General features: G+C 44.2%; 2 protein-coding genes and 1 long non-coding RNA gene across 3 annotated transcripts; 1 reads left to right on the top strand and 2 right to left on the bottom strand.

Moving 5' to 3' along the window:
- Nucleotides 1-397: 397 nt before the first annotated feature.
- On the bottom strand, nt 398-7,355 carry LOC121693238 (cytochrome P450 1B1-like). Its single transcript, XM_042072538.1, has 2 exons — nt 7,275-7,355; nt 398-2,243 (listed from the first exon to the last, which is right to left on the bottom strand). Exons 1-2 carry the CDS (start codon nt 7,291-7,293, stop codon nt 682-684), a joined length of 1,581 nt encoding a protein of 526 aa, XP_041928472.1. The 5' UTR covers nt 7,294-7,355; the 3' UTR covers nt 398-681.
- On the bottom strand, nt 4,296-7,293 carry LOC121693237 (cytochrome P450 1B1-like). Its single transcript, XM_042072537.1, has one exon. It carries the CDS (start codon nt 7,291-7,293, stop codon nt 5,707-5,709), a length of 1,587 nt encoding a protein of 528 aa, XP_041928471.1. The 3' UTR covers nt 4,296-5,706.
- Nucleotides 7,356-24,233: 16,878 nt separating the features above from the next.
- On the top strand, nt 24,234-25,351 carry LOC121693274. The gene is made up of 3 exons (XR_006025444.1): nt 24,234-24,652; nt 24,897-25,179; nt 25,306-25,351. It is a non-coding gene; the product is annotated as an uncharacterized LOC121693274 (long non-coding RNA).
- Nucleotides 25,352-25,578: the final 227 nt, after the last annotated feature.

Genomic DNA, 25,578 nt, shown 5'->3' with positions numbered 1-25,578 from the left:
TTTCTACAGACAGAAAACAATAAAGTGAAACATTGCAGACCTATATTCCACACATCACAATGGCAGCAGCCCCGCGATTTGCATGGCCGCATTCCTTAGGACTAGTTTATATATGGCAATTTTATGTGTCTAAATCGCATACCCCAACCTACTTAACAATAGGTAGTTTAGTTTTATTGTTTGCTGTGGTTTTAGGCAACCACATGACAGCGTTTGGTTGATATTGTATTTTGTTCCAAGTAGTATTGAATCACGTCTTGATACTCCCTGGAATGTTATTATTTTTGGTAATTTATCAAGTTGCTTGCCTGTTGCAGTGACTAAGGACTCTGACAAAGACAAACGACTTAAACAAACATCCACCACTAACTCTGAATCAAGATGCTGTAAACATTAGTAATCATATGTGTTTATTTTCGTAATACATTGATTATGGGTTCAAAAGGCATTGAACTAATATCTCAAAGCAGCTCACTTGTGCTGCAAACACAATACACAATATATGGTAAACACAATTCAATACTTCATCACAAATCACTAGTGATAAATGACTTTTATTATATTAATAACCCAGTAAATATTATGTTTAGCTGTACAAGAGGCTAACATTCAGAGATAGTTGCTGTACATACCATACTGTGAATTTGCTGTTTGCCAGTTACTGTAGTCTGAAAGTGGATTTTATGCCATCTTAATTTGTTCCCCTCTGAGCTTGGCACAGATCCTGTAGTCGAGTGGCTTTAGAGTTAACCCATATGAGCAGTTTAAACTCAGCTCCTGCATTGGGTTGTTCTCAAAAGTGAACTGGTGCAGGAGAATCGCTGTAAACAAGAAGACCTCCACCTTGGCGATCTGATCTCCAATGCACCGTCTCTTGCCCGCTGAGAAGATCATAACGCTGCTGGTGAGGTCTTTGTCAAGGCTTCCGTCCTCATTCAAGAACCGTGAGGGGTCAAAAATGTGGGGGTCCTTCCACTTCTGGGGGTCGTGATTGACGGACCACTGGTTGATGAACACAACAGTGTCCTTGGGGATGTGGAGGCCCTCGAAGGTGACGTCGGCGGTGGTGGAGTGGGGGATGGTGAGGGGCACGAAGCTGGTGTAGCGCATGGTCTCGTACATGAAGGCGTCCAGGCACGCCAGGCTGCTCTTGTCCTCGATGGAGGGCAGCCGGTCGCGGCCGACCACCCTGTCGATGCTGTCCTGGAGCTTCGCCTGGATGTCCGGGTATTTGGCGAGAAGAAGGAGACTCCAATGGAGGCAGGTCGAGACAGTGTCCAGCCCTGCACCGATGAAATCCGAAACTGTGCTCTCAGTGTGAGCCTGAGTGAGACCGATATGGTCTTCTTGCATGTCAATCACCTCCATGATGGCGTCGCTCATGTCTCTGGTCACCCCGGGGCTGTAGGTCTCCCGATGGTGCACCACCTTGTCCCTGATGAAGGAGAAGAACTCCTTGTTGAGGTCCTTGAAGCTTTGGAAGATACTGCGCACTGGGTTGGGGAAGGACTGCAGCCAGGGCATGACGTCCACCAGGCTCCCGGCGCCCACCGTCTCCCCGAACTTGTCCACCTGGCTGAGCAGGGTCCTGAACTCTTGGTCGTCATGCCCGTAGCGCTTCCCAAAGCAGAGGGCGCAGATGACATTGGCAGCGGCCACTGTGAGTGGGTGGCCAGGGTTGAAGCACCGCCCGTCGTCACTGAGCTCTGAGAAGGACTTCACCAGGTCCAAAGCCTCAGCCACAATGTGCTGCTCGAAGGCTTTTTTTGTTTCACTGTTTGCCGAAGAGAATGCCCGGATGGTGGACTGGGCGATCTTGCGGTGCGTCTTCCACTGTTTGCTGTAGTTGCTGAAAGTCATACTGTTGCCGCCCGACACAAATTGAAAAGATAGAAAGTTTGGTCGGCCCGCAAACTCGGCGCCATGCTGGAGCAGAGCCTTCCTGATGGCAGTGTGGCCATTCAGAACCACTATGTCGCTAGACCCAAGCCGGATCTGGTAGACGTTGCCGTACTTCTTTGCCAGCTTGGAGAAGGTGATGTGGGGCATCTGGCCCAGCTGCATGGCATTGCCCACCACTGGCCAGGCGAACGGTCCTGGCAGCCTCCTCTTGAGTCTCAGGTTGCGTACCCACAGGCAAGCCTCCAGGCAGAAGAGGAACACAAAGGAAGCGATGAGAGCCGGCTGTACCTGCCCACTCCATTCCCTGATGATGCTGCTGCTGCTGCCTTTCACGCCATAATCTGGATCCAGCAGTGCCATGGCGATACAATTACAAGACCCTTACTGCTGAAAGCTTACCTTTTCAGGCTAAAATCAGTCACCAATCAGAAAGTATCCTTCTTGTTCCGCTAACAGTGGAACCACCAGCAGTAGCGATTAAAAAACAACTGTCTCAACCGCATCAGCCTCAGCCTCAGCCGCAGATTGATATCTCCAAATCCCAAAAAATAGCTGGGAAAACTGGCCAAATAATCCAAGTGAATAGACAAAGTTTCTCAGTAACACCCCCCAGCAAACACATACTCTCTCTCTCTCTCTCTCTCTCTCTCTCTCTGTCCCTCTTTCTCTCACACCTCACTCCCTTGCCTTGGCTTGAGGTTTAGGCAGATGAGGGTGAGTGGTTTGCAGTGGAGCGGTGTCTGTCCACAGATGACCAAATTAGAGGAATGTAGATCTCGGCCTTGACACTCTCCCTTATATATCTTGGCTGTGGGAGTGGTCAAGCGCTCAGGTTTTCTTAGCATCTTGCTCTCTCGCTCTCTCTCTTTCACTCTCTTTCTGTATCTCTCTATCTCTCGCTCTTTCTTTCGCTCTCTCCTTCTCTCCTCCCATTGTGGCTATGGTAAGGATAAGGGTAAGGGCTCCCATCTCTCTCTCTCTCTTTCTCTCTCTCTCTCTCTCTCTCTCTCTCTCTTTCTCTCTGTCTCTCACACTTTCTTGTTGTATCCACCTCTCCCTCTTTCTTCACTTCTCCCTGTTCTTTTTGCTCTCTGTCCTGTCAGTGTGGCTGGCGGTGGTGATGGCCCCAGGGCCCCTATATCTCTTACTCCAGCTCTCTGTCAGGGCCCCTAAAGCTGTCCCTGGCCGGAGAGCAGAGCAGAGGTGGGAAGTGGAGGAGAAGTCATGCTGGCGAAGCCAAGTCAGGGGGTGAAGCATAGGAAGTCTTGCTCAGTTTTGGGAACGGAACTCACTGCTAGCTCTCAGCCTGGCTCAGTTTCTTGTCATAACGAAGACATTGTGTGTCCAAACAGAACTCAGTGGGCCTTTGGGGAGACTTTGGAAATGTGAAGTGCCCCTGTTTTAAAAAGTCTCATATGTGGAGAGTTGAATTTGGAAAGAGTTCACGTGTAAATGTTTCACTTTATCATTTTGGCCCCTCATGACAAATGTGTGCTGTGTCCCGTGAAATTTCACCTAAGATATCCAGACCCAATCTGTTTACTCGTTGATATGTGACATCTAATGTTACAGGTGGTCTGGATTACAGGTAGAGGATTAAAGGAACATTGTGCCTGCACATACTATTCAGTGCTCTGCACCATTACTGACTATTTTAGTGTGCAGGGCCTATTTTAGATCACGTCTAAATCTGGCTTTGTTTACAATCAGATATGCAGCAATAAACAATGCTGTGCTGCTAATGGTGCAGCTTAAAAACAAATACACTTAAGTGTAATGTGCTCTATACTATTGTTTGTGTGATGCTTATGCTGTATAACTTATATATAAACTTAATGATATAATTTGGCTTTGTATTGTGGCTTCACTAAAATTGCTTTGGAAGGTAATGAAAGATGTGTTTTACAGATAAACATTTTAGAGTGCTATGCTTGACAAAATACAAAAGAGCAGACAGACAGTGAAGAGTCTAATTATGCTGGCTTGCAAGACTCAAAGAGCTTAAGTGATACAGAAATGCCACATCACAGCACACACAAAGCAGGAGTGCTGGCCAAAGTGACTGAACACAGCTAAATTGTTGTGTTTATGGATACATAAGTTGTCAGGCCTTCTACAGGAATTCATGGAGCAGTTAACTATTTGTGAGGGTTTTGGTTTTTTTTATGATTGTTTGCAGTGTTGTGTAAGTTATGCACTGTTCCACTAAACTGCACTTGAAAGTCCATTCAAATTTGGTTGAAATGATACAGGTTAAAGATTTATTTGACAGGTATGTTTCTCCTCTTGGGCTAATTCACTTCACATATCCTAATAAGAAAGAGAGAGAAAGAGAGAGAAAGAGAAAGAGAGAGAGAGAGAGAGAGAGCACACAAATTTCTTGCATCTTCAAGTAGTTTGAAAACACTATTTTATTCACTCCAGATCTACGTAGCTTATTTTCAAATAGTAAACAATAAACAAACAAACAAACAAACCAATAACATCATTAAGATCCTCTTTTGTGGTCACTGCTTGCCTTGGACATTCAATAAGTGGTTGTGTTTATTGGCTTCACACACAAGTTTATAAATTCCTGAATGCATGCATTTCAGCACAGGTGAAATGACTTTCAGATAGCTTGCAAAGCCCCATGGGTGTAAACAAAAGCAAAAGCACATTTGTGAAAACATGTGTAAGTCATGTCTTGACATTTCCTGGGAAGGTTTTTCTCCTTCTCATCTTTTGCGAGTTGAGCTTAGGCTGTGGTTGGAAGTGAGAACTGTTTGGATAAGAAACAGGGGGGCTATAGATTTGGTGTTTGAGCTCTCTCTCTCCATTTCTCCCTCCTTGTCTCTCTTTCTCTCACTGTCCCCCCTCTCTTTTCTATAGTCTTTCTCCACAGAATGTAGTTTATTCATAACTGGCTATTGAATGAGTCGGCTCACTTTTGAAGGCACAGTGCTTTCTCAGCTGAAAAGGTCCACAAGTCAAGACATTGTCTCCTGGTTTGCTCCTCAGACTCCCATTACTTCCTATCAATCAAATCTGACTTAATGTCCTAAGAGATACCATCATAAATGAATGACCCATGAAGCTTTCCCTACACGAGGAAAGCAACTTTCTGTGGTTTGACATGTGCTCTTGAGTGTACAGTAGACAAAAAAAAATGTTTAAAGTACATTTTCAATACCTGACATATAATCCATTACAAATACTGAATAGACATAGACCTCTCACATGAAGTATAAATGTATTTTAAATGACTTGCTCTCTATGAGTGAACTTAAAAAAGTCTCTTTGCAACATGTACAGTGTACCCTCAGGTGTAGCCTAACAACTTTCACAAACACCTGCTTGCAAGATAAAGCATGTTTATATTTATCTTTTTTATGTATTTCACACTTCATATAAGTCCTGCAAATATTTTAGATGCATGCAGGAGGGTGAATAAGCACAATGATTTATATTGTAGAGAATCACCATATACTGAAATTCATCGGAGTTCCTTTGATAGTACCCTACAATGTTGGGCATCCACATCTTACTCATGCTTGAGATTTTTAATCTACCTGACTTGATATGTCATGTTACTAAGCTTAACATAAAATTATATTTAAAAACACATGACCTCATATTTCACAATACAATCATATATAAACTGTGATATGATATTTAACATCTTTAAATACGAAACAGCATTCAGTGCAGATTTGCTAATACTCACTGTTAAAGGATTTGCAACAAGAGCAACTTAAAAGTTTTGAGGTCCTTTCTGGCCTGAAGCCTTTTGAGCTACATTGCTTTTAGCAGCAGTCTTTTTTTTCATGCCGGCGACACCAAGCCAAGCAGCTTGCCTCTGAGTTTGGCTGTGATTGTGAACTGGAGGGGCTTCAGAGTAAGACCGTAAGAGCAGTCCATGGTGAGGGCTTGTGCAGGGTTGCGTTCAAACGTGCACTGGTGCAGCAAGATGGCCGAAAATAAAAAGACCTCCACCTTGGCGATCTGGTCTCCGATGCACCTCCTCTTGCCCGTGGAGAAGATCATGACACTGCCGGTCAGGTCCCTATCCAAGTTGCCGTCCGCGTCCAGGAAGCGTGACGGGTTGAACACATGGGGGTCCTTCCACTTCTGGGGGTCGTGATTGACGGACCACTGGTTGATGAACACAACAGTGTCCTTGGGGATGTGGAGGCCCTCGAAGGTGACATCGGTGGTGGTGGAGTGGGGGATGGTGAGGGGCACGAAGCTGGTGTAGCGCATGGTCTCGTACATGAAGGCGTCCAGGCACGCCAGGCTGCTCTTGTCCTCGATGGAGGGCAGCCGGTCGCGGCCGACCACTTTATCAATCTGTTCCTGCAGCTTAGTTTGGTGGTGCGGGTATTTGACTAACAGCAGCACTATCCAGTTCAAAGCAGTTGATACAGTATCCTGCCCAGCACCTACAAGATCTGTCACTGTGCCTTCAACATAGTCTTTAGTCAGTGTGCTGTCTTTCCCATGCTCTATGATATTGATGATGGCATCACTTATGTCCCTTGTCACCTCAGGGTTGAAGGTGTTCCTGTGCTGTATGACCTTGCTTTTCACGTAGGCAAAGAACTCCTCATTGATGTTTTTGAAGTTCTGGTAGACGCTGCGCACTGGGTTGGGGAAGGACTGCAGCCAGGGCATGACGTCCACCAGGCTCCCGGCGCCCACCGTCTCCCCGAACTTCTCCACCCTGCTGAGCAGGGTCCTGAACTCTGGGTCGTCGTGCCCGTAGCGCTTGCCGAAGCAGAGAGCGCAAATGATGTTGGCAGCCGCCACGGTGAACTCGTGTGACGGGTTAAAGTAGCGTCCATCTCTGCTGAGGCGGAGGAAGCTCTGGACTAGCTCCATGGCCTCACCGGCCACGTGCTGCTCGAAAGCTTTCTTGGTCTGGCTGTTGGCCGAGGAGAAGGCTCGCAGCGTGGAGTGGGACACTTTGCGATGCATCTTCCACTGCTTGCTGTAGCTGCTGAACACCATGCTCTTGCCGCCGGAGATCGTCTGGAAGGAGGCGAAGTTTGGTCTTCCAGCAAACTCAGTGCTGTGCTGGATGAGTGCCTGGCGGATGGCATAGTCGCCGTTCAGCACCACAATATCATTGCAGCCCAGCCGGATCTGGTAGACGTTGCCGTACTTCTTTGCCAGCTTGGAGAAGGTGATGTGGGGCATCTGGCCCAGCTGCATGGCATTGCCCACCACTGGCCAGGCGAACGGTCCTGGCAGCCTCCTCTTGAGTCTCAGGTTGCGTACCCACAGGCAAGCCTCCAGGCAGAAGAGGAACACAAAGGAAGCGATGAGAGCCGGCTGTACCTGCCCACTCCATTCCCTGATGATGCTGCTGCTGCTGCCTTTCACGCCATAATCTGGATCCAGCAGTGCCATGGTGCTGGTGTACTAAAGGTCTTGTAAGTGGTTGAAAGTGTGGCAAATGCTCCTCTTCTTTGTGATAAAACAATGTTTACAGAGAAAAACGTTTTTTAGAAATCTGAAACAAAGACCATGAGCTTGGATTGTAATTAAGGTTCAAATGTTAACCACCAAGCAGAAAAATCCATTTTGTTAAATAAAAAAATCCCTTGTTTGTGTTTTGTCTTGGTCTGTTAGAATTTTAAACGGATTTCCATTGGTCAGCTGTCATTACATTACAGTAATATAAATATACACGGAAGCAAAACTAAACACTTTTTTAAGCTTTCTCTCTTACTGTCACTAACGCAGACGCACTTTTCTGTGCCTGGTGTGTTTTGCCACCCTCTGTTATATATGTTAGCTGCGCAGGGGGGACGGGCTCGGTATTATTCTCATACTCCTCCCATTGTGGTAGACCTTGAGACCTCATTACACTATCTGTTAGAGCCTCTGCGTCTTCAGCGCGCACCGAAAGCGAGCGGCAGCGCAACACCTGAAGTAATATTGAGAGACTGATAGACTAAAGCCCCTGTGCGATCCTCACTGGAGAGGCAGACGTGGACTGCTGAAAACATCGGAAATCGGGCTACTTTGAGAAGTTTTTGTCATTGCGTAAATCAGTTGATGTGCGTATTACGCGGAGAATTTGGGCATGTTTAGGAAAGGATAATTCTTGAGGTCTGTTTCACAGGTTTGGTTTATTTACGGTGTATGACCAACGTATTGTCAACTTATTGTGTTAACAAATCGTATTGTCTATGCGCTATTCGATTTGTCTACATAAAGTTAACAATGTTTAAACATTACTGCGCATTGCGTAATCACTTCAAGCGACGGTGCCTTTCTATTCATTCGTTGTAACCGGCAAATAGTTAAAAACGTAATGCTGTAAGTCAAATGACTGAACTAATTGTCATAATTTGCAATGAATGTGTTAAAGACATTCAAGCAGTAGCCAAGTGAAATCTATTGAATACATCTGTATCGCATTGGGAAGTCATTTTTTTCTACCCACAGAGGAATGCTCCATGCAGAGAAGAAAAGCTCAGTGCTGTCGAAGTGTTCAATAGTTCAATAGAATACAAGCATATCAACTAAGCTGAACTCTGACAGCAAAAGTCCCAGAAATATTTGTTTTTCTATGTAGTTGAAACTCTGTTATTTAGATAATGACTGTTTTAGGGATCACAAAACACCACCATCAACACAGTTATTTTCCTGACACTTCATATTTGAATACATACAACAACAGCAACAGAAACTACTTCTACCAATACTACTAAAAAATATATATATTTAATGTCTCAGTCCTCTATCCCTTAGCTTAGCGATATTGTAGTGGTTTGTTCTTCTGCTAAATTTGCAACTAAACTTCCACTATTTGTAACAAATAATCCCTCAACTACACCCTTACCACATACCATTTTTTACACCTTTTTAATATTTGAATTTTTACCTTCATATTCTCATATTCATATCCTCTATTCATCAAAATAAAGTAACACAAAAAGTTTCACATTCTCAGTATTACTTACATGTTCTGAGTAAGGGATCTAAAAATCCCAGAGAAGGCCATCTCTATTTGCAGAATTGTGTGAGAGTGTTTTTCGGAATGTGCAAAAAATGTCTTGAGCTTTGAGTATTTTTGTTTACACGTTGACTGTGATTGTGGCTCTGGGCTCATTGCGCTGTTTTGAATGGAATGGTTAACATTTCAACCCTTTTCCTGCTATGAGAAAAAGTCACACACAGCATACAGCAAACATTGCATGAGAAATCCATTAAAAATGCATGTGTGCATTCTCAGCGAGTCTCTCTCTCTCTTTCATTCTCTCTCTCTCTCTCACACATACACACACTTCACACACACACACAAACACAAAAAGGGCATGAGAAGGAGTGTGATATCGCATGTGAAAGTGTGCCATCTTCCCAGGGAAAGGGCTGCTTTACATAATTTCACAGGTCAGCCCAGGTCCCCCCCCCCCCCCCTCCAGCTGGCTGTCCTCCCTGCCTCTTACAGGCCTGCGGGGCCAGCCAGCTCTCCAGAGACGGGCGATATCATCATCCCAGCGCTGGGGTGATACTGGACCGAGTGGTGATTGAGCAAGCACGAGGAGTTGTTGCATGTTTAGTCTGTGGCTCGTCACAGTTACAGGGCCTTACAACTACAATTATCCTGGAATGCTTTCTCAAACAACTGTGTTGGACTCCTACTGCCCCACACTGCCCCAAACAGCCACTGTCTGTCAGATCTTCTGAACGTCCAAGCCTCTTGTGTGGGGAGGAAACAGCGTCGCAAGGATCTCTTGTACTTCCCTCCTGTTTGTCACTGTGTACAACTGGGGCCAAAGATGGGCCAGCAATCTTGGCACGAACGCAATAGAGTCAGGTTTACTGCTGGAGGAAACAGCCGCTCTATTGATTCGATTAACCTTTTTGGTCCGAAGATTAATTCTGGTTCCTCGGGCGGTCGTTTGTCCAGCTCAGTGCCAGAAAATAATTTTGTGCTTCTTGTGTACCCTCCCCTTCTCTGCAGCAGGAGAGTTTCTTTTTGCAGTGGGGTAATGAACCTAATTGAAACACTCTAAAACATTTCTGAAGTACACCAGTGAGCTCCGAGCACAGAGATCGCTCTAAGAACCTTGCACAGTCCCTCGTTATTGTAGTTTAGAGAGAAAGTGTATCCATGTCTCTCTGTGTGTCACCGTGTGTGTGTGTGTGTGTGTGTGTGTGTGTGTAGGTTCCCTATTTCAGTGTGTCAGTTGCTGGGGGTCTCCACAGTTCAACATTTATTCCTGTGGGAAAAAAGAATCCTTTTGATCACAAAGCACATCAGAAGATCAAGTCAGAAATCCTCAGAGAACGTCTGATCAGTGGTTTTGGTTTTAAGTACTCACTTTTGAGTTTATCTCCTGACCAGCTGTACAGTGCACACTAGGCTACTGTATGGTATCTCACCACCTGGAAGGTCTATCTCCTGCTGACCACAAGAAAAGCTTAAAAGACCTCCCTGCTAAGGAACAGATATTTCTTATCTTGAAAAGGACATTGAGTACTAACCAGAACGTGTGTGTGTGTGTGTGTGTGTGTGTGTGTGTGTGTGTGTGTGTGTGTGTGTGTGTGTGTGTGTGTGTGTGTGAGGGGGGCACCAGTGTGAGTATCCCTGGGGATGTCTTGGGTTCCAAAATCACTAGAGTCGTGCTTGTTGAGAGAGAAAAGAAAAGAATGTTTATTTTCGTAGCTTTTAGTGCCTGAAACGGAATACAGGTAAAGCGCACGGCCGCCGTGGAACTGAACATGTGGCAAAAGAGATGTTAGCCATGTACCTCCCCTGTGGGTTTTTTTCTGGGAGTGTTTAATTGGTTTCTTGTCCTAATTGAGTCTCAAAAATAGGAAGTTCACACAGTTCATGCTGGGGGTTGGCTTGGAGATTTGGGGAGGTGGTTGTATATTCAGTATTTCATGGTCTTTAAAAAAATCCATCTGTTGGCGTATAGTATAAACCAAAGTGCTTTCCAGTCCAGGTAAACACACAGATAAACGAATAAAGGAATTACAGTTTAAAACACAAATAAAAAAATACAATATATATATATAAAGTATGATTAAAGAAAACATTGTAAAATAATAGGAAAAGTTAGGATGGTAAAACATGTAAAAATGAACATAAAATATACAATAATAAGATGATACAAAGCTGATAACATATGCAACAAATCAGAATGTACACATACCTGTACACTTATTCATACACTATACCATTTATGTACTGTAGGCATGACATCATATATAAAACATTTTTTTTTTTTCATTTCTACATATTTTGAGAACAAAGGACCAACCACTATTTTCATAGTCATCAATTTATTGTCAGCCCTAGATTTGCATGGGTTTCCTATTAAGAACACCAGCCCAGTTTTGAGCAACATCAGCACATACAGTACAGTAGCAGATGGACTGGTTTAGAGCTGTCATAAGAGTGGAATTTACTTGGTGACCTTTTTATTTGGTTCTTAAAATGTCTAGGAAATGATTATTTAGTGTAAAATATATTATTTATATTCTGTTTTTTTTTAAATATGCCATTTTTCTTAAAATTATTTTGAACTTTATGTAACAAGTTTTGGATTTCCTGCCTCCCAGCAAGAGGGAAACTTTATGTTCTCACTGTGGCCTTTGTACTGACATGGGGAATTATTTGCGAGACAACTGTTATGTGTACCAAAATAAGGGCTCTAAAAGAACCATACAAAAATGCATTGGGCTTCTTCTGTAAAGCCGGGTTTAGAGAAGTCGGCATCTCAAAGTGAAGCACATCCTTAGTGGGTTTACAGTACTTCTTACCACTCGCCTGGTGGCTGTTTTTTCCCTATAGGGAAATCCTTCACAATATGTAACCCTACTCGACATCCCACTCTCCATACACACGCATACTTACACACACACACACACACACACACACACACACACACATACACACACACACACACACACACACACACACACACACACACACACACACACACAATCACCCACCCACACACACACACACACAGCCTTTTGCGCTGCCCATCTCGGTCTAATTAGAGCCAGCTTTTGTGGTAAGGGGATGGAGAGAGTTTTGTCTGTGTGTGTGTGTGTGTGTGTGTGTGTGTGTGTGTGTGTGTGTGTGTGTGTGTGTGTGTGTGTGTTAGGGGGTGGAACTTGCAAGTGTGTGTGTGTGTACATATGTATGCATTTTGCGTGTGGCTGCCGTGTTTGCCTGTGATTATCCCCTATAACCTGGCTGTGAAAGGTTGGCCCTGACCCCACAGTGACTCTGCTGGAGGGTGATGGGGTGGGGTGGGGTATATGTGTGTGTGTGTGTGTGTGGGGGGGGGGGGGGGGGTGTATTTAGTTTGGGAGGCACAGAGACAGGTCTCACGGTGGACAGAGCCCACTCGGCTCGAGAGCTAATCACTGTTTACTAGACTCATTTCCACTCCTCAGTGAGCTACTGTCACGCACGGCCCAGAGAGAGAGGGGGGGGGGGGGATTGGAGGAGGGCAGAAGGAAGGGTCCAACAGGCAGTAGAGGAGGAACTGGTGAAGGAGACCTGGGAGAGGAGAAGAGCAATAGAAGAGGAAGAGGGCATGGTGGGAATGTTTGTGGAGATTAGGCACTGCAGCTGACATTGGACATCAGGACAGGGGAATTAGTTTAGGGAAAGAGTTTGGTCAACCCAACTCAGACTGACAGATCTATTAATACAACTCCAACGATCTTTAACTGAGAGACAGACAGGCTTATTAAAATGTAAAAACAGCAAACCACAGGAGTCAGAGATGACAGTTACTCTCAGTGAAACTTATCTGATGATCTTAATCCAAAAATAATGTCAATTTTCAGAAACAACAGGCTATGTGGAAAAGAAAAACTGGGCTCATTTTTAATTCACCCTCATGCTCCACAACTAGAAAAAAAGAAAAGAAAAGAAAGTTACGTCCATCTTTAACCAATAAAGGGAGAATCGAGTTATTCTCAAGCTGTGTCTGATATGAAAACAAATTAACTCAAGGTGCCTGTGGGCATGCCGACAGCAGGCACATAATTAACTGACCCATACCAGTCACTTGTTTACATTTTTTGCCAAAAGAGCCCATGACCAAGGGGCGCTCGACTGTCTGAACTTTGAATGACTCCCGTTTGCCGAAGCAGCACCGAAGCGCATGGACCTTTCTTGAGCGTAAGTCCCCTGGATTAGCCAATGAGGTGGCAGAGGCCATTGCGTCTTTCCTCCCATCTCTATGGTCCAGTGTGATCGGACACCACCACCTGACATTTAAGGGAGCGTGGCTTTTAGAACTTGATATGTCCATCCATGCCCCACCACACCGTGACCTTATGTGCCCCAGGCACACTGTGTTCTTCAAGGTGTATACGTTTAAGTGGTTGATGAAAAGCACACTGAATCATGGAAGCAAGTTCAGTGAATGACAGCTACCATTTGTTTTCTGTACACAAGCACCAATTTCAAGAACACTGAATGTGGCCACTCTGAATGGATTTCCTTCTTTGTCAGAGCCTATGGCATGTTATTTTTTCCATTTGGCAAGGAGATGTGTTTATTTTTCTTCATCATGCCTCTCTATGCTGTATTGTTATTTTGATGTTGCTGCAGTAGCCTGTCTGCCCCTTGATTAGGGGCATGTGGTAGCCAAATTACCTGTAGTTACTCCACCACAAATGAACTGCAGATCCAATTTTACTATACAACCAATCACCCCCTCCCCTTCCACCCACCACCACGACCACCATTGCTAGACATGTGTTTGCATGACCTGCTTCTCAAGGGACTTTCAAATAGCAAATGAAAGCTGAAGCAAAAGTTTTCTGCATAGCCTACACAGAAATGACATTTTATGTTTAACATTTTATGTTCATGTTATGTTGACGAGGGGGCATTTCTCACGCACCAGAAATGTATTAGTTATAACTTAAACTATACTTTTTGCGGCCTATTTGTGAAGCAAGAGTTATATTGACTTGTTGAATTATGATAATACATGGCAAATTATTGTCATTCTAATTATCTTTCATTTTTTGAGGCTAAATATTTTGAGGGTAAATATTGTTTGGTATGTCTTCAGACCTTCAAACATGCCAATAATGCGCACCCTTCATCCATATGACAGAATGCATGACATTCCTCACTCAGACGCCAATACACAGAGCCATGTATTTTGCATAATTATTTGTTTCTTTTCTTGTCGGAATTTGCGTGCTATGGAGCCGACTCAGGGTGAGCTTGCGTGCCATGCAGACCTAGCGTGCGCAGATCTTGGTCACTGGGCCCCGGTCTCTCTGGGGAGCAGGGGGTGGAGATTCTGCTAAGAGATTAAAATGAGACAGGGAGAGGGAGGGAGGAAGAAAATAGTACTCGCAGAAATGGCTTCCAGATGACCCCGATTTTCATTTTTAGTTAGCTCATCCGTAGCTGGCTGACGGGCCGGCCAGGACACACTTAATTAGGCTTTCCTCACTCCCGGAGCCTCATCTACGTAATGATGTCCTGAATAGTGTGATCGCCCGCTGTGATCTCTGCCAAGTCCTGCTCAAAGTAACAGCCGGGTTTTTTTCCCAGTTCCATGCATGCAGGCGAAACGCTATTCATCAGGCATTAGTGGAAACAGTGATCATAGCGTTGACAGTCAAAAGCATATAAATGACTAATTAAATTATAAATAGAAGCATTCAAATGTTTACTTTTTATGATATGTGCATGTCTTATGGTGCAAATAATTTATGACGATATAAAGAGGTGACTGGTCATATAAAGAGGTATTTCAATCTGTGTGGTTTGAAAGCTACTTTGGGGAGCAATGCTTACAATACTTTCTCTTGACATATATTGTGATATGCATATATATTATGATATGCAATACATATTTTCCATATTTGCCAATAGACCTACCTATGAATGATTTTCACATTTTAACAAACTTACCATGTAAAGGTTTTCTTAATATTTAAAAATGTACAGTATGATTCATCTGGAGTTTGAATGAGATATTTAGAGATATTTAGGTTTTGGGAAACGCGCCCCTGACTAGCAGGCTGATATCAGAAAATCTGAGGTGGTAGACAGCTGTTGGTGGAGGTGACAGTTCCTCTCAGTTTGCGTTTATGGGTGATTGCGCGCACACACACGTGATGTTTTCACCACTGCATGTTATGATTGTGAACCAACTTCCAACATGGTAACAGCATGAACAGAATGCAGGTCTTATCAGTATATGTGCTGAACACTGAGTCCATGACTGGAGTTGTTAGTTACTAGAGTTCATCACCTCAGGAGCTCTCTATCATACTGTTGTCTAATCCAATACAGCAGCAGGTGCGGTGGCTGGTGGGGCCGAGGTCCCTTGTTCCTCCCCTCCCTCTTTTGCTGACACCTGGGGCGTTACGTGCGGCCTGGACTCGGCGAGCAGGCTGCTCCTCTCATTGGGTAATTGGGCGGATAATGTTCCGTGATTCCCTCTCTTTTGCACCACCATATGTTCCACTTGAGCGGTCCGGTGCCTTTTAGAATCCTGAAAATGAAGCCGGGTCTGCTAGCGGTCATTAGCACACACACACAGCCTGACCCCCCCCCCCCCCCACACACACACACACACACACACACACCATTGTAGCACTCCCACCAACAGACCAGGGTGTTGTTGATGAAGCCTCTAGTTGTCCTCGGCTGGTTGTAACCTCCAGGGACTCCGGGATTCATTCACAAAAGGACATTTGTGGGACGATTACTCATCAGAACTGGCATGCGTGTATGTGTGTGTGTTTGTGTTTATGTTTACACGCAGGAGAAATAGAGTGTGAGAGAGAGGCCTGGACGTCGCATGGCAGGACCCTAAAACCCAGAAACACCCACTCTGTCCTCGGACATGCAAAGCGTTTATGTCTCTCATAAATCTCAATGCTAATTGGGTGCATCGTTAGGATCTTTCTCTCTCTCTCTCTCTCTCTCTCTCTCTCTCTCTCACACCCTCTGGTTCTGTCTGGCTATCCTTCTCAAATCAAATCAAATGGTGCTTTATTGGCATGAATGAATAAAGTCATTGTTGCCAAAGCTACAGGTATAGCATGTTAATAATCAACTTTACATTAATATTGTTATAGAGATCAAATGAAATATCTCTCTTTCTCATTCTGTTCCTCTTCGCTTGGTGTCGTGGGGAAGACGTTTTGAAGAGTGTGCCTGTTTATCCCAGCTGTGGGTGGCCCCAGAGTCATTCTCGCCTCATCACACGGAGAACACCACAGCCATTTACATGTGCTGCCTGCGGGCCAAACAAAGATGGCCAATTAGATCTGCAAGGGGAGAGAGGGAGAGAGAGAGAGAGAGAGAGAGAGAGAGGGATAGAGATTTACTATACAAATCTATTGATATGTATGACATGTTCAGATTTATTGTATTATATAATCACTGATTTGGCAGTATTACTGATCTATTTGACATGCGAGAGAGAGAGAGAGAGAGAGAGAGAGAGAAAGAGAGAGATGTCTGGGTCCAAACAGTAGTCGGCTAATCCCCCCTTACCCGCTTTCTGACAGCAAGCAAAACCCCCATTGCAACTCCCCTCACTGGAGAACTCCCACCAGGATGCGAGCCTGAGGGGTCAGGTTCCTGTTCTCTCCCCATCCCACCCCACGTTGGACATGCCTGTTTCATTCATCTGTGTGTGGGTGTTTCCCTCTCTCACTGAGTGAATGAGAGAGAGTGTGTGGGTGTGTGTGTGTGTGTGTGTGTGTGTGTGTGTGTATGTGTGTGTGTGTGTGTGTGTGTCAGTATGTGGGGGGATAGTAGGGATGAGAGTGACAGTCTGGGAACATGTTATGCTCTGAGCATAGTTACAGTTGGAGGGCGGGGGGGTGGGGGAGAGGTCAGAGGGGTTGTGGTAGATGAGTAGGGAGCAGCCGCACTTTCCCATGTGCGAAGAATAAAGAAGCGGGTGCTCCCAACTGCTTGTGTGAGAGAGCGTTCGGCACGCATCCACATGGGTACGAGGGCCGCCACTATGGGCTTTGCACCTGTTGAGCAGTGTTGCCTGAGAAGATCCTTGACCTATTCAGCAAAGCAGCAGATGGGCCAATAGGCCTGACGTATGCACGCATTTCTGGCTCCAGTCTTTGGCAGAGACTCTGAGCTAATCATACTCAATGTATCACAAGCATCCATGCAAGCCCTTGTGGTCTGACAGCGTCCATTAAATACACTCTGTGCAAACAGTGACAGGAATATCGGGGATGAATGATGAACCTCTGTTCCGTGGACTGATGCCAGTGAGATACGTGCAGTGCTATTCCATGTGCTTTTCTCTGACCCACGGCTATCGAGTACACCGATCTACATGTACACCATCACGTTGGACTTCCAGAAATAAGACTTCCAACATCCTCTGGCTGCATGGGGCATCTGGTTTTGAGGAGTTTGTGTGTGTCTCTGTGTGTGAGTGTGTTGTGTGTGTGTGTGTGTGTGTGTGTGTGTGTGTGTGTGCGTGAGAGAGAGAGAGATAGTGCAAATGCTGTGAGCCAGTCCTCAGCCCAGAAGGGCCTCTTTCCCTCGAAGACATCTTGCAATGTTGCATTATAGGCCTTGTGCAACGTCCATGCGGGGGTGCTGACAGATTGTGAAGATAAAAAAAGGAGAACACAAAGATGAAGACTAAGCTGAGACTTCCATTGTTCTGCAATTAGGAACCTCTGAGGAACTCTTTTAAATGAACTATTTCCACAAGCTGTACCCAGTTTCCTGTGTTGCCTAACATGTAATAAAATCTCCATCCCATCATTAAGACTTTCCTTCCTCTCTTCCCTCTTCTCTTTTTCTCTGTTACACACACTCACACCCCTAACATTCATCACCAGCATGTTACATGGTTTACTTTGTGCTGTGTTTGTACTTTGATAGTGATTATTACTTTACACTCGACACAATAACAACTGCTGAAGTTGGTGAAGTGAGGACCTCACATTAGGACATGAAAGAGAGAGAGAAAGACAGGACCAAAACATGATTATGACAAAACAAAACTATGAAAGAAGGCTCTAACTAGTCCCAGTAAAACATATGCATAGCAGAGATCAAACAGAGAGTGTCTGGCCTGCTGTATACTCCAGAAATGTTTTTATTTGTTAGAGATAGATAGATAGATAGATAGATAGATAGATAGATAGATAGATAGATAGATCATTTCTGGAGTGTAATTACAGAGGCACCCTGTAATTAGGCACATCCGTCTCCATGCCCTGACTTTATTCCTGTCCCACCTCCCTGGTCAGTCCGTGTCTTGCGTCATCTCTTTTCTCCTTGGGAGCAGGTTGATCTCCTGAGGCCACACGGACGGGTCGGCGCTGATCTCTGTTTTGGTTGTGTTTTCTAGGTAACGCACTCTAGGTGACGTCCAGCCCTGTCCAGCTCGTGGCTCAGACCTGCAGGGGGATAAACTGCTCCCAGATCTCTTTACACTCACTGATTGTCTCTCGAGTGCAGATGCCAGCTAGCTTTTTTACTTTTGTTTGTGGAGAGTGGGAAGGGGCGGGCGTGCTCAGCCCATCAGATCCCATTATTACCTGCTGTTCACTGTGAAAGAATCAAGAGGATCCAAGTGCATCATACAACACACACACACACTTTCTCTCTCATTCACATCTGGGTCTGCTTTCCAGGAAAAAAAAATTAGGGACAGAGGGAGAAAAAGCACAACGTGTGGAGAAAGAGAGATAGGCAGAGGTCAGATACAGAGAGAGAGAGAGAGAGAGAGAGAGAGAGAGAGAGGCAGAGAGGTCAGATACAGAAAGAGAGAGCGAGAGAGAGAAAGAGGTCTTCTCTTTTTATTTGCAGACAGCCAGAAAGGCTGGGGAGGCTGGTGAGTGTAAGAAGCCCTATGGGACGGGCCGCAGGTCAGGAACTTAATCTGCGTGCTAAACACCATTTCTGCGCTGTGCTCATCCCGCACCCACGTAGGCCATTTCACACAAATCACAGAGTTACAGTGCAAAATAATGTGCCGCAACCTCCACTGCCATTCCTGCGTGCGTGTATTTCATTTCCAGGAATGCTGAGTCGGGCCCAGCCAGTACTAGTGTAGTGGGCCCGAGGTCTGAAGGAGCTGCTACAGCGATTGGCCACAGCTCGGTGCAATCCCAGAAGGCCGTTGTGGTGGAGGAGGTTAATGTGGGAAGCAGGCAATCCGAGGGAGAAAAATTCACTGTGGACTTAAGCTGCCATAACAGTTCAGCTGCACATGTGTGTGGAGATAAACAGCCACACACCGGATTCAATATATCCGTGCATATGCACTCTTTCTCTCACACCCACACGCATGCACACACATGCACACAAATACACAAACACTCACCGATACACACACACATGCACACACACACACACACACACACACACACACACACACACAGACACACACACACACACACACACACACACACACACACACACACACACACACACACACACACACACTACAAAGCAACACTCTTTTCATTATAGAAAATCCACTCTGGGCTTCATGTATCAGACATACATCCAACATCCACAGTGCAGGGTGATATCTCAAACAGAGTTGTTGTATGTATGTATTAGAATGCCATTCTAAATAGCCTGTAAATAGCCTGCTATGGTGTGATGGAGGGGCTGATGCTGCTCTGGTGGCTGATGTCATGTAAACATCGAAGCTGTTGTCGTGACAGGAGATAGACAGCAGTTTAATGCTATTTACTGCAAGTGCTGATGGCCACCAGGAGCCAAGGGCTTCATCCAGTATCTGAGCTCAAGCCCAAAGTGTTTACTCAGTGCAAAGTTTCATAGCTTAAATCTGAAGCTCGAATGTCAGTGTTGGACAGTGGACAGTGTTGGACAGTGGACTCGCTGGACAGTGTTAACAGGGAAACCCAAATTGTTTGTTGACTTTTGTTTATTGGAAAGTGAGAGACGAGGGAACAAAGCACACATTTCCTCCCTGCTCTCTCACGCTGGAGCAAACACACAGTGTGATGGGCAGAGAGGCTGCTTGTGGATTACGTCTTTCATGCTTGGGAGTTTCGAGCTTAGATCAGACAGACTTATGGATATTCAGGGAAGAATCTAGTCACTCTCTCCTTGTCTGGTGATTTATGTCAATCTTTCAGTTTTTAAATATAAGTATAAGTATATATACTCTTTTGATCCCGTGAGGGAAATTTGGTCTCTGCATTTATCCCAATCCGTGAATTAGTGAAACACACTCAACACACATGGAGGTGAAGCACACACTAATCCCGGCGCAGTGAGCTGCCTGCAACAACAGTGGCGCTCTGGGAGCAGTGAGGGGTTAGGCGCCTTGCTCAAGGGCACTTCAGCCATGCCTACTGGTCGGGGTTCGAACCGGCAACCCTCCGGTTTCAAGTCCGAAGGGCTAAACAGTAGGTCACGGCTGCCACTGGGAGGAAATTAATAACTTGTCCCGTGAAGAGTCTTGCCTTCTTGACCTGTTAATGCAGCACACAGACATGCTGTCTTGAAAGCTACATGGAGTTCAATGGGCTATGAGTTGCCTTGAACAGAGCCACGACACACTCTTCCATTGACTTGCACTGTATTTAATACAGCAGCCACCTCTAAGGAACAGTCTATAGGCATGAGCCATCAAGAAGGCTCTAGGCTCAACTGTTAATACTCAAGTGTTATGACGTTTTATGAACATCTTATGTCTTAAAGCAGCACAATGTAGTTATTTTATCTTAAAATGACAACTTCAAATCATGCTGATGCTACTATGGCTTACAGTACAGAGAATGGAGTCTTAGTCACTGACAATGCACGCCCGAAGCGCCTGGTATTGCACTATGTCACAACGTTGTTGCGGGTAGGAGCATGACCCTTTTCTTAATTTTTTGATGATTTGGGTACAAAGTATGTTGGAAATTGATGAAAAGCATCATTTCTACTCTGTGTAACTTTAAAGATTCTATGTGAAGCTTTTTTAGTCAGAACAATATCAGCAGAATGTGAAGAAATTACGTGTTGACATTATATCAAAAATGCCCAAATATCCACTATCCGCTGAAGTTAGCATGCAAACCTGTGAGCATTAACTCTCTTGTAATACTATTTTGTACCACATTTGACACTGTATCAAATACAATGCAACAAGTCAACAGAAGAGTACTGTGTGGCTGCATTCGAGACAACTCAAAGCACACTTAGCGCCTTTATAAATTATAAATTTGCTTTGATTGATTGATTGATTGATTGATTGAGTGATATAGAGGATTGCTGATGAGCCATGAGTGAGCTTAAGTCGGTCACATGGGAGTGATGAACGTACCTGAACCCAGAGTTATAAAATGGGTGGAATCTACAGACTTGACATTTTTTGGCAAGTGTAGGCATTTTTTTTTAAAATTGGGGGATCATGAGAAGAACGCAGTCTTGTGATATCCTTTCTTTCTTTTTTGTATCATGATTGACATTATATTTAAGTTATATGTCATGGGTTGTGGTCTTCTGGTGAGTAAAAAGGATGTTGAGTAAAAGTAAACATTAAAAGATCTCCTACTGGCTCATTCTGAAGTCCTAACACGTTACTTCATCAGCTAGGGTGTTGTCCAAGGTACTGGATTTGACTTCTAACTGTGATGTGTAAAGTGGCATTTAAAATGACTGTTAATACCTTACTACCCTCAAAAGTTTACAGGAAAATCTGCTTGCAAATGTTAGACCAAGATGGCCATTTTCCAAAGAGTGCAACCACCCTGCTCTCACTTTGTGCGCACAGCTTTAGATGGAAACATCTGTTAAATGGACTAAATGTTAATGTTAGCTGGAAGGGACATCTTGAATCTATTGTCTTTGGTTTGAAAAACAAGGTAGTTTGTTTTGTTTCCAACATACGTTATTTGACACATAGTTTAAGTCCCAAATCTACAATGACCCATTTTAACCAGGTATTGTTTCTTTGTAACTTTATAACTTTTCCAGACAGTGAAAATTTTGTGGCTCTGTGGCTTTGTTGAAGAAACTATTTAGTGGTGTTAGTGCAGTGAACATTGCAACTTAATTTCATCTAATGACTCTAGGTGCATTTTTTTTGAACGAAGTGTATTTGTATTACACAGAAGTATCAGCATTTTTTGTTCAGTTGCATATCCAGTTGGTTCTAATAAATGAAAATAAATAAGGATAGAAAACAAATGCTAACTGAATCGACAAAGAAAGATAAAGAAGCTGGAAGGATTATTGGTGCTTCACTCCCCTCCCTGAAGGACATTTACACCACCCACCTCACCCGCAAGGCGACCAAAATTGTGAGTGATGCAAGTCACCCCGCTCACAATCTGTTTGATCTACTGCCCTCTGGGAAGAGGTACAGAAGCCTGCGCTCCCGCACTACCAGACTCACCAACAGCTTCATACACCAAGCTGTAAGGATGCTGAACTCTCTCCCTCCTCTCCCCCCTCCACCCTCAGCTACATAACATCCTGGACATTGGACCCACAATGGTCGCCTGCACTACTCCACTTGCACACTTGTACACTTTACAACTTGGTGTTGTTGTCCTGAAAACACAACACTTCTGCTGCTCTTACATAACTTGCACCACTATGCCACTTTCTTTCTTACTTAGGTCAAACAGAACTACCCAAGCCTTTTATTGGCCTGACTTTGCACTAGTATTTTATTGACTGTCTATGCACAATTTCAACTAAATTTTGCTGCTCTTATTTTTTCATTATTATATGTGCCCTCTTATTTACTTATTTACTTACTTTTTTGTTTACTTGAATGTTATGTTTGTCTGTGGACCTAAATTGGTAAAATATGTCTTGTCTTCACCGTGGGATAGTGAGAAACGTAATTTCGATCTCTTTGTATGTCTGGAACATGTGAAGAAATTGACAATAAAGCTGACTTTGACTTTGACTTTGACTTTGAAGAAGCAAATGGAGTTGTCTCATTGAGTTGTCAGAAAAAAAAGTCTAGCAGGCTCACTCTTTGGAAGTGTGTAAGAGTACTACTCAGCTAATTTTAGTTCTTAGAATCACTCTAACCTGAACCTGGTTAACCTGGAAAAATACATCATGACCCCACTGGTTTGAGCTGGTACCTGCCAGCATCACTTTCACTAACTGAACAAACTGTTACAAAAACACAGGGATGCGTGTCTCTCTCTCTCTGTGTGTGTGTGTGTGTGTGTGTGTGTGTGTGTGTGTGTGTGTGTGTGTGTGTGTGTGTGTAGAGAGGAGAGGAGAGGAGAAGGAGGCCCTGGCTGGCTGGCCGGTGAGTAGATCAGTGCGACCCTCAGGATGTCAGGCGCTCCAAATGCATTCCATCTGGGCTCTGCCATCGTCTCAAGGTGGCGCGGCGAGCAAACACCTCACATCTGGAGCAGCAGACCACCTCTGCTGCTTCCTCCCACCAGTGGTCCTCTGGGACCGCCACTCTGGTGACCCCTGCACAAGGGCTGCCCTCGCCACTGGCTCCAGCGCTGTTCAGAAACTTCTGCAAAATCTAGCTCCTTTAGATGTCTTAAAGAATCATCACACACTTTAACAAAGCTGTATTTTACTGCCAGACCACTTGCCCTTACAGTTTTTTTCAACTGCTTACACACTAAATCTTTGCTTGTCACACAATTTTCTAAACATGTCCTCCAAACATCATAACCCGACACCAAATCTGCAAAACCATACACTAATTCTCAGTGTTTGACTCAGTTTTCAATTGACTAAAACACATTTTGCAAAACACAACACACAATTTTCTACCTAACACACAAAATTCTAACAGGAAGTAACTTGATTTCGTTCTTCAAACACAACCCATCAAAATGGCACACTAAATCACCAGTGCTTCACTCTTTCTCTTCACATGTGCAAACACTCTTTACTTTACTGAACACCATTCAATCATTGCCTTAGTATAGGTCTATGAATAGATATACTCTCTATATAGGTATAGACCCTTTCAATCTGCTCCTAGAGGATTTCCGGTTGAAATATTCAGAACCAACGCAGATACTTTGAAAATAGAGAAAATACAGTAATCGGACTTTAGCTTACAGTAATGTTCTACAAAAAGTTGACTTTATTACAGTTTTTTTCAACTGCTTACACACAAAATCTTTTCTCGTCACACAATTTTCTAAACATGTCATCCAAACATCATAACCTCACACCAAATCTGCAAAACCATACACTAATTCTCAATGTTTGACTCAGTTTTCAATGTACTAAAACACATTTTGCAAAACACCACACTCAATTTTCTACTTAACACACAAAAATCTAACAGGAAGTAACTTGATTTAGTTTTTCAAACACAGCCTATCAAAATGCCACACTAAATCACCAGTGTTTCACTCCCACTCGTCACATGTGCAAACACTCATCACTTTATTGAACACCAACGAATCATTGGCTTAGTATAGGCCTATAAATAGGTCAAATGTCAAGATGTCTGTTTTGAACAATGGATGACAACGCAGAAAGAGCCAGGAGAGGTGGAGGTAGAGGCAGAGGACGAGCACGAGGTGTTCGGGTTCGAGGAGGAGGAGTTGGAAGAGGAGGAAGGGGAGGAAGAGGACGAGCTGGACGAGTTGGACATGGAAGAGGACGAGGGCAAAGAAGGGAAATAAGGAGAGCCGTCTCAGATGAGATTAGGGCTACATTGATTGATCATGTGATCAACCATGGGTTGACCATGAGGGAGGCTGGACTGAGGGTCCAGCCAAATGTAAATCGATTTACGGTGGCAGGCATTATCCGAACATATCGAAATGAGAACAGGTATGCAACGACTGTATCTACAGTAATATACTGTACACATAATAGTTATTTCAGCACAACTGAAAAATGCATACAATAGTAGTTCTTACTGTACTGTATCATGTTACTGTACTGCATTTCATGAATCATGAATGGCTAGTGTGGTGTGTTACAGTATCATATACTATGGTACAGCTTACTGCAGGAAGACATTTTTGACTATATGACATAGCACACATTCACTATGTTTATGAATCTTCTACAGAGTGGAAAGGCAAAGGAATCGTGGAGGGCGAGGGCGCAAATTCACCGACGAGCAAGAGACCGAAATCATAAATATGGTTCTGGCAAATAATGTGATTAGAATCCATCAGATCCAACACCATATTATAAATGATGCAACTGTTTTCAATAACATTGTTACAGTAAGCTTGTCCACAATTCATCGTGTCCTCCAGAAGAATCAGTTGCGCATGAAACAGCTATACAGGGTCCCATTTGAAAGGAACTGCGACCGAGTGAAGAACCTACGTCATGACTTTGTGGATGTATGTATGCAAAACCACTTCCAGTACATTTAGAATTGCACCTACCGAGCCAGATTACATGTAGTGTCTTGGTTTTTGCACATGTGTGTGTCTATATATCTGTATATATACTTTTGTCTCTTACAGAGAATTTTGGAGATGGATGCAGATGGAGATGTCCTCCATGAATATATATATATATAGATGAGGTGGGCTTCAACTTGACAAAAACTAGAAGAAGGGGGAGAAATATCATTGGACAAAGGGCCATTTTGAATGTCCCTGGGCAACGTGGGGGAAACATTACAATGTGTGCTGCCATCACAAATAATGGTGTCCTGCATCACCATGCAACACTTGGCCCCTACAACACTGCTCACATCATAACTTTTCTGGATGCAATTCATCGCATACTTGTTC

Source organism: Alosa sapidissima, chromosome 19, assembly GCF_018492685.1.
Source record: "Alosa sapidissima isolate fAloSap1 chromosome 19, fAloSap1.pri, whole genome shotgun sequence".
NCBI classification, from domain to species: Eukaryota; Metazoa; Chordata; class Actinopteri; order Clupeiformes; family Clupeidae; genus Alosa; species Alosa sapidissima.
The sequence above is the reverse complement of the archived record's forward strand: the minus strand, read 5'-3'. Positions and strand labels throughout refer to the sequence as shown.

What these genes read in the sequence shown, in the direction of transcription:
- LOC121693237 (XM_042072537.1), bottom strand. Translation starts at nt 7,293, where the DNA reads ATGGCACTGCTGGATCCAGATTATGGCGTGAAAGGCAGCAGCAGCAGC.